Source organism: Lagopus muta, chromosome 6 (genome assembly GCF_023343835.1).
Source record: "Lagopus muta isolate bLagMut1 chromosome 6, bLagMut1 primary, whole genome shotgun sequence".
Taxonomy (NCBI): domain Eukaryota; kingdom Metazoa; phylum Chordata; class Aves; order Galliformes; family Phasianidae; genus Lagopus; species Lagopus muta.
In genome coordinates, this window is record NC_064438.1 from 1999713 (window position 1) to 2014869 (window position 15157).

The 15157-nt window shown below is 40.0% G+C and overlaps 1 protein-coding gene across 3 annotated transcripts in view; it reads left to right on the forward strand.

Annotated features, from left to right (window-relative positions):
* The window catches only part of KCNA4 (potassium voltage-gated channel subfamily A member 4), a 74324-nt gene extending 59522 nt beyond the window's left edge, over nt 1–14802 (forward strand). For all 3 annotated transcript variants that reach the window (XM_048947888.1, XM_048947885.1, XM_048947886.1), the window contains 2 exons: nt 5556–5822; nt 6613–14802. In XM_048947888.1, coding sequence (XP_048803845.1) covers nt 7386–9374 — 1989 coding nt within the window. In that variant the 5' untranslated portion in view covers nt 5556–5822; nt 6613–7385 and the 3' untranslated portion in view covers nt 9375–14802. The remainder of the gene's footprint in view (nt 1–5555; nt 5823–6612) is intronic.
* Nucleotides 14803–15157: the final 355 nt, after the last annotated feature.

The window sequence follows — 15157 nt, forward strand, 5'->3', positions numbered from 1 at the left end:
TAATCAGAATAAGATGGAATAGATTCTCATTTTGTCACCATAAACTTCCTTATTAAAAATTTGTCATGTTTTCTCTGATATGTAAGTCTGTCCAGAATGGTTAGAAAAATATTGGTTAGAAAAAATAAGGCATTCTTTCAGCATTTGTGTTTATAAGGTTGTGGGAAAGAACAGGAATTAAACATTTTGCCTATAACATACGTACTCTGGTATAGTTCTGATATGTCATGAACTCAGATCTTTCAGAATCAGTCTCTTCAAACATGGAGCAACTTTCTGTATCTTTATTGTGGGAGGAGAAAAATGATCTGTTAGTGCAACGATGGAAAAGAAGCTTTCCCACACAAACACCCCAAAAGGTCAAAAGCAAATGGCTGTGTTCCTTTTTGCTAACCTACTTACTGGGAAGGGTATGGAGTTAGTTTGCTTTATTTCTCTTCACCGATCTCACCTGCTGCCACCAAACTGTCTATCCTGGTGCTTCTGTCTTCATCAGCAGGGTGACAGGATGATGCCAGAGCAGACTATGCTGATTTTGTTCCAGAGGTTCATTTTGAAGCTGTATTTGATTGCCATCAAATTATGGCAAACTGAGGCAGTTACTTGTGAAACATGGATCTCCTGTAGAGTTGTGTTAGACTCTCCAGTACATATCGTTCTAGTCTAGCTAGTTTCCCATCTAATATAACTGCTCAACTTAGCAAATTGAGTCTTCTAGTAAGGTTTGAGCAGTTGCAGTTAGGAAATCTGCTGTTTTTGGTTTGATCCTACATTTCTTTCATGCACGTGCCTTTCATTCACACAGATTTCATAAGCGAGAGTTAGAAAAATGTATTTGTTATTAAGAACTTGGGCAACTTCTATCTGCTAAAAACACTGAGTTCACAGAAATACTTTTTTTTCTCCTAAAAATTGCAAGAAATATGCAATGTGTTTCATGCCAATTTTGAATATCTAAAATGCTTTTATTTATTGACCGCTTGTTTCTAGAGAATGAGATGCTTGGACATCCAGGCTTACTGAACAGTATACAGTAGTATTTTTGAGCTGTTCCACAGATTTTCCTTTCTGGTTCTTCTGCAAGGCATTGTTAACTTCAAAGTGCAAAGCTACATTGATTGTTAGCCTGTTACTCAGTATTCAGGAATATTCCTGATAAAATCCTATTGAGGTATTCACTTGCCATGCCCTCCAAATGTTACCTGCCCTGCACATGTAAGGCAGAGTTTACCAACCAATATTTCCAGGATTTACAATTATTGCATTTACTGCTAGTACAGTTTGAAAATTACATATTGAGAATAATGCACTGATTCTTGAACACAAAAATGAACCGAATCCAGCAATGCAGTCATTTAAGTGTATGAATTTAATTCATTTTCTTCATGAATTAATTACAGTAACATTATCCAAAGTTGAGATCTATACTGCTGAGTACTACTTAGCATATCTGTTAAGAGGTGCGTTGTCTGCTCCAAAATTATTACATTCTGAATACATTTTTCAGGAAAAAAAATGAAGCAGGTGAACTCTCTTAGTTACACTGGGAAAGGGGATGGCAGCAAGAACGGTGATGTGGCTGGTCTCTCCATTCTCAAGCAGTTCCTGACTTAGAAGCTTCCTCTTCATTTCCTTTTCTTTCTCTTTTCTTTTCTTTTCTTTTCTCATACTGTTGATTTGAAGAATCTCTCTGATACGAGTCCCTCCCTGCACAGAATGAACTGAGCAATTTTCAAGTCTAAAAATAAACCACACATGGTATTTTTATCCTAGTTTCTAAATAGTTCCATGCTCTGATGCAAGAGATTATTCTCCAAATATACACATCATCGGTGTTTTTACTGCTAATTCATCTCATTTACTCAGTGGTAAATGACAGTGGTTTTGCATGCTTTCTTCAGGGAATATAAAAGAACCTATTGTTCTGTGGAGTGTCAACTTTTGTTGATAAGCACGTTGCATTTGAGTAATGAACAGATGTGCTGTTCGTATACCTTGAGAATAAGAGCTGACCTGAGGATGGGCTGGATTTTATTCTAAGTACTTCATTATGTACTGCAGTTGTATTCGAAAGAACAGTATTAGGGCCGGGTCCTCTGACAAGCATGGCTTCCTGATCCAGGTTAGTGAATTAGGAATAAAACAAGAACTCTCCAAAGCAGTATAAAAACTGGGAGGGAAGACTTGGCTGCACAGACAAGAATTTGTGCTTACTTTGGTACCTAAGGGTCTTCAGCACTCAGTGCTGTAAGCAGCTGAGGGAGGAAAGGAGAAAGACATATTCTGAGCACATGAAATCATGCAGTAACCGTAGTTATTCTATTTGTGGGTTTGTGTGTGTGTGTGTGTGTGTGTGTGTGGTGGGGGGTTGTTTTGTTTTGTTTGTTTTCAAGTGCCTGCCCCTGCAACGCTTTACTTGATTTGAAGGGAGTTCCTGATCTTAGGGGAAGTTCACTGAGGTACCTTGAGAGGCTGACAGAAATAAGAGTGAGGCAAGTATAGGGAGAAGCAGAAAAGTTTAAAAAAAAAAAGCAAACAAAACTGGAAATAAAATAATTCATGGTCTAGAAGTGCAGTAAGTACAGAGCTGTAGTGCAGTCTTATTCTCTGCACAGAACTCTTGATTACAGCAGGAAGATGAATGTTGGACTGAGGCCAGACTGCCAGTGTGAATTGAAGCGACTGGGAGATAGCATGAATTAATATTGGACATAGCACCATAAGCCTTTTAAATCTCATGTTCCCTTTGCATGAATGTGCTATTAAATTATTGTGGGTTTTTGTTCTGCTACTGCGTGCATAGATAAGCAACAGTGATGCATATTTGTTCTCCACATGCTTGTAAAACAGAACAAATCCGTACAGTAGCATACCTTACAGATCCTTTTGTATGCTATAATGTTCTTAGTACAGCACTACTGGAAATAATGACATGTACATATTCTCTCTTTGTTCTACCAATAATAGTATCCCTTATGAATATAAAGAAGCAGAGGGAATGTAGTATCTTTTAAATAAAATTTCTCTTTGAATACTATGAAAATATAAAGCTGAATGAAGAGAGTAACAGTATTCATCTGTAAATACTTTTTTTTTTTGCTTTTGGAACAGATAAAACTTGTGAATTAGATTGAATTGCGTGTAGTTATGTAATCCCTAGCAATTAAAATGGACTTTAAAAAGATTTGAGAAAGGTCTTCTGCTTGTCCTGTTATCGGTGCTATTTTTGATCCCCCTGCAAGGCCCCTTGTCCCTTCAGGCAATCGATGGTTCTTTCCAGTTGAGTATCATCAGCAAGCTTGCTGAAGTTGCATTGAATTCTTGCATTCAGATCATTCATAAAAATGTTGAACAGAACCTGCTGTAGGATTGAGCCTTGTGGAATGTGTCTGAAATGCATCTGAAACTGCAAGGAAGGTAAAAAGCTAGATTTCAAAAAGCTACACTTAAAAAAGGAATAGAAAAATATGTCCAGGTCCTACCAATACAAAGCCACGTAACATTTTTGAGGGAATCCAGTGACTGAATTTTGCCAAATGATTGTACCTGGCATTAAAATGTGACTGAAGTAGGAAGGTCTCGAGATGTTTCTAATGATAAGAAATCATATGTATGATCTCTCTCCTTTTATGGCATTGTATGTGTCCTTGTGACTAATGATGACAGGGGCTTGATCTCTGCCTTTGATATACTCTTGTCAAATTGCAGAGAAATCTGTTTTTTGGTACTGGAAGTAAATTATAGAATGTCTTTAAATAGCACACCATAGCATCACATTTTTGGACTGGTCTTACGATGATGCCAGTTTGTGTCTTAGTGGAACGTGGGCTGACATTAGGAACACGTAATATCTTTCATTATATACCACCTATAGAATTTGAAGCATTCTGATTTTTCAAAAATTGGTTGGCTGTCATTTCTGCATTTCACAGGCCATTAAGTCTTTTAATATTTATTTGGTTGATCCTTAAGTCTCCCTTTTGCAGTTGTATGTCACCCTACTGAAATGAATGGGCTGAAGGGTACGAGCACTAACTGACGAAGGCAGTAGAGACAGAGGTAATATAATCTGTCTTCTGCCACGAGGGATCTGAAGGGGAACAGCCTGTAGGTTTGTTTGGACAATGGGAAAGGAGTGGACCTGGGCAATGACAGTTGTGCCTAACCCACTTGCTGCACCATTCAGTTTGTCTCCATGTGCCAACACCTTAAGGCAAGCGGCTGGAGTGAGTGCTGCTCTTCTTTCATTCTTACTGCAAGTCCCAAGTCCTTCTTTGGTTTACCTTGTACTAAGGAGAAGTGCCTGCATGTTTTATTGAGATGGTGCAATTGTAGCTGTACTACCAGATATAGCCAAGCTGCATTTTCATGGTATCAGTCCCAATGTAGATTTTCCAGGCAGGAAAGGAGTGTCTGGTTTGTACACTGCTGTTGTTACAGGCTGGGGGTAGAGGGAGCAAAGATCTGGCACCTTTAGCAGCAGTGTCAAAATGCTATTTTAGGTCTCGTCTACAAATACACGATGTTGTCCTATTCATGAAGTAGGACCTCCTCCTCTGTGTACATACAGGATTAGGGGTAAATGTTAAATTGGCTTAGTTGGCAAGAGCCTGTGGCTGCTGGGCAGTGGGAATCGCTCTCTGATTTGCTTGGGGTGAACGCATTAGGAGGACAGAGGTGTGGTCAGCTTCTCGATTTTTCTCAGACGCTCAATTTGCGTTTGGTTTTGCACTTCACAGCTACCTTGACAACCCGCAAACGAACAAAACTAACAGAGAACAAAAGCCACAAAAGCCCAAAGGAAAAAAAAAATAATAATAAAAATAAAATAAAAAAAGAAACAACAATAACCGGAAACCAAAGCCAGGAGCATCTCTTTGGGCACGGAGATGTTCGCTGCGTTATTCAGCGCTGGAACACGAATCGCCGTCATTAACGCGCCGATCCAGAGCCGCCGGCGGGCAGGGCGCAGTGCGGGGCGCGGCCGCGAGGGGCCGACGGCGGGCCGGGAGCGGTGCGATGGAACGGCCGCGGCCCCACGGCTGCCCCCGGCGGCGCGCAGGCTCGGCGGGCGGCGCCTCCGCGGAGCAACAGGGCTCGAGCCGGCGGCAGCGCTGCGAACGGCCGCGCGGCTTCCGCGGTTGCTGGGTGCCGCGTTGCAAATCGGGCGGTGGGAGCGTGATAGCAGAGAGCTGCTTTTTCCTCGGGTGGTTTTCCTTTTATTGTTATTATTATTTTTTTAATTGTTATTTTTATGCTTTTTGTAAGCGTTACCAAAAAAACCGCACAACAAGTGAACGATGCTGGCAGCTGCTGGCTGAGCTGCTGCTGTTTGGATGTGACGGGGAGAAACAGCAAGAAGCAACACTCGTCCTCCCATCAGTGGAAATAGGCTTGGTACACGGATTACTTAACGTTGATTTACAAATCTGCAGCAGGAGCTGGGCTCGGGAAGCCTAGTGATCACACTCCCCCATTCATTCCTTTTCTCTCACACACACGAACACGCTCACCTCCCCCTTTTTTTTCTTTTTTTTTTTTCCTTTTGGAACAAGGCTGTTGCTTATTGCCTTTTTGCAAACGCCTGGGTGAGAAGCTGCGGTTGTGCAGAGTGCCCCCAGCTTCAGCTGCCTCCTTGGCTCGTTCTTGGCGCTCTTGTTGCACGGGGAAGGCAGGGAGAAAAATAACTCGTCAACCTGTGGTGCCGACTGACCTACCCACCTGCAGGCGTCGGTCAATTGGCGCAGCCCCCTGCTCAGGACTGCTGTCACCAGATCCTTACGCTGGCAAGAGCAGCACTGCTATTTCTCTGCCTATGAACAGTAAGTATAACAGCAATCCTAAGACCCTTTTTGCATGTCGTATAGGTATGATTTTAAAAATAGCAGTCATTATTTGTGTGCATTCACCTTTCGTATATTAATAGATACAGCTGTAGATGAGGCTTCTGTTTCAAAGGGGCGTGCATATGTGAATTCTTGCATGTGTTTGCATGTAGATGTTGCTTCAGTGCACCTGCAGTAGTTTGACACGCCGTATCATGGTGCTTCCACTTGAGTGAGCACTGTACCTGCCCGTTTCCCAATTAAATTCAGTAAGATGTTTGTTACAGTTGAAAATCCAACTGAAACACAGCTTTCTTAAATCTGGTGTTTTTAGAGATAATATGAAAAGCTCTTTGCATAGATGCATTTCTTACAATACTTCATGTAGCTATATGTAGGTGTGCCTATTACGTATGCACTCAAAGATCTGAATGCATCGGGTGTTGCAGTGTTTTATTGGTGTTTATATGTGTTGGTGTTTCACAAGCATGCGTGTGTTTGTGTATGGATGCAAGTGCTTGTACGGGTGGGGATTTTGTATCTCTGTCTATATATATATGACATACCCACCCACATCCTTATGAGCAGAGTCGTTCACATTCTCTGTGCATGTGATGTGGGTGTGTGTGTAATGTAGAAGTGTGAATAGTGTGGGAAGGGGAAGCTTAGAATACCGTGGTAATAGATGACACAGTTTCATTTGATCAGTGTGACCTTTTAGGAAAACAATCCAATCTTTTTTCCTTTTTGTTTTGTTTATTTTTGTGTGTTTGTGCATGTGCCTCAGGTTAAGTGCTTCTTCTGCATGACCATAACCAAAGGGTGACCCATCCACTCCCTTATGTCCTATGGGGACCTCAGAACCAATTTCTCAGTCTTCATCTCCTCCTCCTCCTCTTACCACTGCTGCTGACGCCCTGGGTGCTGCTCCCAGGTTTGAAACATTGTTGACAGGCTGAAGAAAGGATTTGCAAAGACCTCCTCACTGTGTAAAGAGAGTGATGGCTGGAATTAGTTTCAACTCCCCAAACAATGGTATTAAACAATAATAAGATTGCTAGGCCAAAGCATTACCAGGAACAAATTATGAGGAAAGAGACTATTTGCATTTGCTCGCAGTGATGAACTAAAATCATTTATGGAGAGCAGGTACCCTTTGTTTTGCATGTTTTTGTCTTCATGGATGTAGTCATGAATCTGATCAGATCAGTGGTAGATATGGGAAATAAATGAAAATAAAAGGGCTTAGTGGATGAAAGAATAAAGCCTCTGCTGTTCCTTGGTCTAGTTTGAGAGTTTCATCTTTTCTTATTAACAAAACAATAGGGGTTTTTTTTGTTTGTTTGTTTGTTTTCCCCTAAAACGTTTTAGACAGTAAGAAAATGCAGATCTGTGGTTTCCTAAAAGATAGATTCAGCATTGCAACTATGTTGCCCTGCTCTGTGTCCAGTGCACTGTCCTCCAATGCAAATGGCTTTATACTTTCTATGGTGAAAGTTAAGGTTGCACCGTAAATAAAACAAAAGCTTTTGCACTAAACGACAAAAAAGCTGTTGCAAAATGGAGGTTGCAATGGTGAGTGCAGATAGCTCTGGGTGCAACAGCCATATGCCCTATGGATATGCGGTCCAAGCTCGGGCCAGAGAGAGAGAGAGGCTGGCACAATCAAGAGCTGCAGCAGCTGCAGCTGTAGCAGCAGCTACTGCAGCAGTAGAAGGGGGGGCAACAGGTGGAGGTGGACCGTATCACCACTATCACCAGGAACAGAGTCGAGGTGCTTCTTCCTCACACGGTGGGAACGCATCACGCAGCAGCCTGCCCAACCGCCACAGTGGTAAGAGATGGAAGAAAGGCAAAAAGAGGAGCCACCACTTGGGAAGCAGGGAGTGTGGAGCCTCCTTCCCCTGTTCTGAGCTGCTTCCTCTCAGTGGTTCTGAAGAGAGAATACTGAAGGACGTGAGTGAGGAGGAAGAGGAGGATGAAGATGAGGATGAAGACGATGAGGAAGAAGGAAAACTCTACTACAGTGCCGACTATGGGGAGGATGAGTTTTCGTACTCAGACCAGCCACCTGATGATGGTGGAGGCCCCGGGGGTTACAGCTCTGTTCGCTACAGTGAGTACGAGTGTTGTGAGCGTGTGGTGATCAATGTGTCAGGACTGCGGTTTGAGACACAACTGAAGACATTGGCTCAGTTCCCGGAGACATTGTTGGGTGATCCAGCGAAGCGAGGCAGATACTTTGACCCTCTCAGAAACGAATACTTCTTTGATAGGAACCGTCCCAGCTTTGATGCCATACTGTACTACTACCAGAGTGGTGGTCGGCTGAAGAGGCCAGTCAATGTACCCTTTGACATCTTCAGTGAGGAGGTGAAATTCTACCAACTTGGGGAGGAAGCCATGCTCAAGTTTAGGGAAGATGAAGGGTTTGTCAAAGAGGAAGAGGACAAAGTTTTGCCGGAGAATGAGTTTAAGAGGCAGGTCTGGCTACTGTTTGAGTACCCAGAGAGCTCCAGTCCAGCCAGGGGCATTGCCATTGTCTCTGTCTTAGTCATCTTGATCTCCATCGTCATCTTTTGTCTGGAGACTTTGCCGGAGTTCAGAGATGACAAAGAATTCATAATGTCCCTGAGCTCAGGGAAGGGTCTTTCCAATGAGTCGCTTCACTTGGACGCTGGGGAGCACACCATCTTCAATGACCCTTTTTTCATTGTAGAGACAGTATGCATCATTTGGTTCTCCTTTGAGTTTACAGTGCGCTGCTTTGCATGTCCAAGCAAAGCACATTTCCTCAAGAACATCATGAACATCATAGACATTGTCTCCATCTTGCCTTATTTCATTACTCTGGGCACTGACTTGGCGCAGGAGCAAGGCAGTAATGGTCAACAGGCCATGTCTTTTGCCATCCTGAGGATCATCCGTCTGGTCAGAGTGTTTCGCATCTTCAAGCTTTCCAGGCACTCCAAGGGTTTGCAGATCCTGGGTCACACACTCAGAGCAAGCATGAGGGAACTCGGCCTCCTCATTTTTTTCCTTTTTATTGGAGTAATTTTGTTTTCCAGTGCTGTTTACTTCGCAGAAGCTGATGAGCCTGCCACCCATTTTCAGAGCATCCCAGATGCTTTTTGGTGGGCCGTGGTGACCATGACTACTGTTGGTTATGGGGACATGAAACCCATAACTGTGGGTGGGAAAATAGTTGGGTCCCTGTGTGCCATCGCGGGAGTGTTAACCATTGCTTTACCAGTGCCAGTGATTGTCTCCAATTTTAACTATTTCTACCACAGAGAGACTGAGAATGAAGAACAAACGCAGCTGATGCAAAATGCAGTCAGTTGCCCTTACCTCCCAACGAATTTACTGAAGAAATTTAGAAGCTCATCATCTTCATCCACAGAGGATAAATCAGAGTATTTGGAAATGGAAGAAGGAGTTAAAGAATCTCTTTGTGTAAAGGAGAAAAAAAGTCAGGACACGGGGAATAGCAGCGAGTCAGAGAAAAAAAACTGTGTAAATTCAAATTCTGTGGAAACTGATGTGTAATTTCCAAATATATTTATTTTATGTTTCCAAATATATTTATGCATTAAAGAGTGCAGTGGAAATAATGAAATATGCAAATGAGTCCGCAGCATACAGTAGTATGCCATTTAATGGTTAAATACAAATAAAAAAACATTGTTAAACTTGTATAACATATCAAGTAAGTGGTAGAACTTGAGGAAGGGGTTGCTAGATCTGATATAACTTCAGACTGTGGTTTTTTTTTTAGAATGCAAGTGTTTTGCACATGAGGCTGAAAAATTTATTAAAACCAAGTCAGTTTTAAAGTGAGTGCATGAACTGTCGACATCACTAATAACAGCTCTGTGGTAAAAGTTGGCATTCAGAGGTATTTACTATGTAAGAAGCAATGAACTTTGGAAGTCATTTATCTATTTATCAGTGCTTTAATAGCAGCTACCATAAATCATTGGATACCATAGTCTTGTTTTTCAAATGGTAAATTTATTGTATAAAGGTATTCTACAGAAGATAGATCTAATTTTTTTTTTTTTCTTGGAATCTATAATGCTTGTTTTTAACTGGAAGTTTACTTTGAGAAGGCTGCTGAACCTCCAGAAATGATTTATTTTTATAACTCTCTTTGGAGGCGTTGCAGCATTTGTTGTCTAATAACGAAAGTAATGAAATAAGAGAATTGTTTAGCCTGGTCTGACTGCAAAGGCAAAATGACTGGAATGCTTTTTTGCACTACTTTATATGCTGGAGTTATATTGAAAGAGACTTCATACTGTGAATGTTTACTAATGTAATAGTTCAATGACAATCATTGGAAGAGTGAATTCTGCATCATATTTTATTGCCTGTTTTGTTTTGTTTTGTTTCATTTTGTTTTTCCTTTATGTGATGCTGATGGCAAAACAGCTTACATTACATCAATTCCGTACTCTTTTAATTATGACTATATCTGTGATCTGGAAAAGGATTGTGAAGTAAAATTTTATAATCAAAATTATTTGAAATTAGTGTTTTCTAGTGATACTCTCAACTAATATGAACTTAATGTATATATTTTTTCCAGGTTAATTTAACATTGAGAGTTAATGTTTAATACATGCACTTTGTCAGTATCGAAGTAATTCAATGTAAGGGAGAAGAGGTAAAAGTAATAAGATACTCGGTTGTTACAGAACTAACAATTCAAAATTACTAACAGTTAACCTGTTATTGGTGCTACATTTTTTCCCTTAGTTCCAGCTTCCAAGTTGGAAGCAAAATTTAGAATCCAAAGCAGGCATTTTGGGATTCAAAATGATTGTGTTGGGTCCAATGTAGTCCTTGGGAAAACATTCCATGATTTCTTTTCACTGATTCTTAGACCAGCTGTATCTTTGTGTCAAAAATTTCCACTGCCCCTTCTAGGAGATTAAGGTAGGTAAAGATTACCTGACTTACAGAGCATTCCAGACACCAGAATTAAATAGGTAAGATATTCCTGCATTTAACACAAATAATAGAATTAGAACAGGTGTTTTTTTCAGAATCATGATTACCTAGGGTGGTAATTGGAGCTGTTTTTGGGAAGGCACTGTGGAACATTCCCAATTATAGAACTTGAACCAACTTGGCATATGCACTTTAGGGACATTGTGAGAGAAAAGAGTGCTTACAAACACTATTGAGTTGCAGTAGTTTTCTGATATTCCTTTAAAGCTGAGGAGGGAGTTTGCTGGAAAGAACCAGTTAGTGACTTACGGTTCTGGTGCTGAAAAGCAAAAATAAAACATGTCCAAATTGGGTAGCTGTGATGGTGTGCATCATCTACCAGATAGGCATTGTTTGCTGTGTGCAGCATCCAGTGATACAGAACAGAGCCATAGCCAAAGGATTTTACTTACTGATTGATTGTTGGCCTTCATGGATTTTCTGTGAATCATATTTTGGAAAACTTTATCTGCTAGTCTCCTATTGTACTGCAGAAATCATAGCAAAAAAAAAAAAAAAAAAAAGGCTCAGAAAAGACTGCATTGTACTGAGCCCTGATTTAAAACTTGTATGTGAATGTCCAATTCGTAATTTTAAATTGTAGAGAAGGCTTCACTCTATTTCTGATGTGAGGCATTAAACAAGGCCTCTTTTTAATACGATGGTATGAATTTCAATCATGTTCTGGATCAAACACTTCAGTTGTTTCATGTACAGGTGTTTGTCAGAATTAAATATTGCATTTATTTCATGGCTCACCTGGGTAAATGAACTAAATGCTTTTTTCCAATGAGGGCAACATCAGCGACAAGGGTGAGCGTTCTGTGAAGTCCAGCAAACATCTGTAAGTTAGAGTGTTTCTTCAACAGCTTTAACTGTTAATAAGGTAAAGAACATAAGGGTTCAATTGTATGCTAGTTTGCTAGTGGTTCTGTGTAGTACCAGCAACCAGAGAAGGACCATAGCAAGAATGCAGAAATAAAGGAAATAATAACTAGGCAAATAAAGAACTTAGAAAAATAATGAGTATGTATTTTCAGTATTGATGGGCTGAAAGGAAAGATGGTTAATAAGAGGGGGAATTTGTTTTATGTCTAATAGAAATAAGAAAGAAAGCTTTTTGAATAACTCCTAGAATATGTTCACTCAGAGGAGGTGGAGCTCAGCATGAGGTATCTGCGTGAGTAGTTACCCAGCTTCTCCAGCAAGCTGTGCAGGTATTGTGCTACCAGTACACAATCTTATAATTTAAAACAAGCATGGTGTGGCCTGCATTATGCTATGATCACAGCAATACCTTAATCTCTGAAAGAAAATTCTTGCTGGAGGATGTTTTAGCAGAGCAGCATTCTGGGTGTGTCAGCACTGCGTACTGCGGTACTGCGGAGACCAGTCCTAATACCAGTGGAGCCTGCTCTGCCTCCTGCAACGTATGAGCCTCTGTACTTGTAACTGTCATTATAAATAAGAGCTAGCATTGCCTAATATTAGATTGTACTATCAGTTTGGCAGACCATTCTGAATCACAGAAAGGACTGTGCATTTCAGAATGGAAGCAAATGCCTTCACTTGGGCTGGCTTTTAGTTTGATTATTCATCTGTTCATTAGTCTACGTTCTTAAAACACAGCTTGAAAAAGCCAAAGTCCTACCCCTACCATGCTAAAACCCAAAGATCCCAAGTGCTTAATAAGGAACCAGAATTTCCCTTGAGGATCACTTAGATGGAAATTTGTGCCAGAGAAACCCTGTGTTTGAGCTGTTTCTGCTCCAGAATGCAATTGCTCCTTGCCCGAGTTTTTACAGTGATACTGGATACCAACAACTATCAGAAAAACAATTTTGTAATCACTTGGGCATTTTGCATTTTAAATTATAATGGTGAAATGCATTCCTGATGTAACTGACGTGAATGGAGTTACACTAGGGAACATTTTAGTTCTGATAATGTAGTTCAAATGATTTCACGTTGACATACATTTTAGCTAAAAATAATGCAAAATGAGACTCTGATATTTTATGCTCACTTGCAGCGGTGAAAAAATTTGGAGGAGGCTCCACTGGAGTTCATGAAATCACAGCAGCATCCAATCAGATTTCTGATACTGATACTTAATTATCTACTGGCCCTTAATTAAAATATATATATATATGTATCTACATAAATCTTTTTATAGCAGTCTTAAGTGCCAAGGCAAGGCTCTGAAGTAGTGTTTTGCCAGCTGAAGAATGAAATTAAAGGCATGATGTCAGAGATAGGCTGTTTGGTTTTTTTCCCTTTATTACAGTGATCAAGTTTTCAGATACTGCATTGTTTACTTGAAAACTTCAACCTAGCTACTGAAATTTGTATTGAAACAAGTGTTGTGTCACCCTGCTAGGCAGTTCTTTTTATAGTCTGGCTAAGCTTTCTCGGATTGATTCAAGAGGCCAGTTCTGTTTGCTGGAGAGTGTAGTTTTTGGGTTTTCATATTTGAAAGAGATTCTTCTGCTTACATAAATTTGTTGTGCACAGCCTGTTTCTGTGACATCTGTGCAGTGTGGAATCATTTGGAGAGGGAATGCTACCGTGATTTGCATCTAACTCATGACAATGGAGTTCTTGGTGTCTATAGATACTAATGGGTGTTATGAACTTCTGATATTGAGATTTGAATGTCTTACCAACCAGCAAAACTATTCAAGGAGCTTTAGAGCAGGAAAATGGTTATTTATTTTTTTAGCATAATATTAGTATTCAAAGAACTTGGATCAGGTCATAATATTAAATAAATGATTACTGTCTTGTACCTCCTGATGTGAAAAGTTCCTGTCAAGTGTATTGTTAGGTCATGAAAGTCACTTGGCTTAGGCTATGGGAAATCATTGTTAAGCTGCCCAAGAATATGAAGTACTAACTCTTCATATTTGGATAAATGTAGGTTAAATGCACTGTGGAGATATAGCAAAAAATGTTAGAAAGCCAATTCTATGCCTAAGTAATTAGTGAAAGTGTGTCTTTCTGGTGACACTAAACTCCTAAAACTAATTCTGAGCATACATGACTTTTAGCATAAGCTTTACAGAGGTAATTGATAGTCCTCAAATTAAATGTGAACTATTCATGGTGCTTGAGATTATGTAACTAGCTTCTTCTAGGTATTTCTTACCAATTCTTTATTACTTCTCCTGCCATGTTGTCTGGTTATGAATATGGGCCTGTTTGTTTGTTTGTTTTAATTGGCATGAGACAATAACAAATACAAGCAAGGTTACGCACACACACACACATATATAATATCCAACATATATATTACATTTTTTAATTATCATAAAATAAACCTAAGTGACAGCATGTAACATTTTTAATCATTGGAGAGGGTTGGCCTTTTCCTGTTGCTATAACTTAATGACGAAGTGTATCTGATTTTGTAGGGAATAAGTCTCTAATTTGGTGGCTTACTGTATTTATGCACCTCTGTTGGAAAAAAAAGGCTTGTAGAAAAGTTGGCAATTTTTTTGAAATGAATTTTCTTTCATTTCCACAGAGATCATCCTATGTGGAAAAAACTGTTGACATTAATGCTGGGTTAAAAGTGCATAAATATTTTGTACTTGGCAACCAGGTACGAACATGAACCATTACATATTGCTACCATGCTTTCTGTGTTCAGAGCTCTGATGACATGAATTCTGAAAGAAAAGTCATTAAACCATTATGTTCTGAAACAGTTGAATTTCTATTTTTAATCCTTTTCTGTAGAATTATAATGTTTCTTGAGACCTTTTTCTGTAACAGGTGCTCTGGAAAATAAATACGTAAGGGTAAAAGAAAGAAAGAAGAGAAATCTTAAATTACATGTCAAAAACTGTAACATATTCTGTTAGAGGGAAAAGCGGTAAGTAAAAACTTCATTTTGTTATATATTCACTTATGCATGTGTGGTATTGCCATTGAAAACAAATCAGCAATTGGGTTGAAACTGCAATTGCAAGAGAGGTACTTCATGCATTGTATCTGTTAAAGGTACTCTGTGATCTCAGGAGCAGCAGCTGCATCTTTGATAGAGGATTAGTGCCTATTGGTGCAGCTTTGTAATGAATTCAGAACGTCATCCATCTTGCAGCTGGGAAGGTGCTTGTTGTACCTGTGGGGTGTGGAGTTGGAGAGGTTGTTGTGAAGTTTCTAGTCTGTGTGATAAGTCTGTGTTTCTACTATCGTTATCCTTTCTGAGTGACAAATAGTTTTTAAATCATTTGTTTAGAAATGCTGTGTAACTGGCATCTGGAACCTGGGCTGGTACCAGAGCTGGAGGTTGGTGGCCCTGTCTGTGGCAGGGGGGTTGGAACTTGGTGATT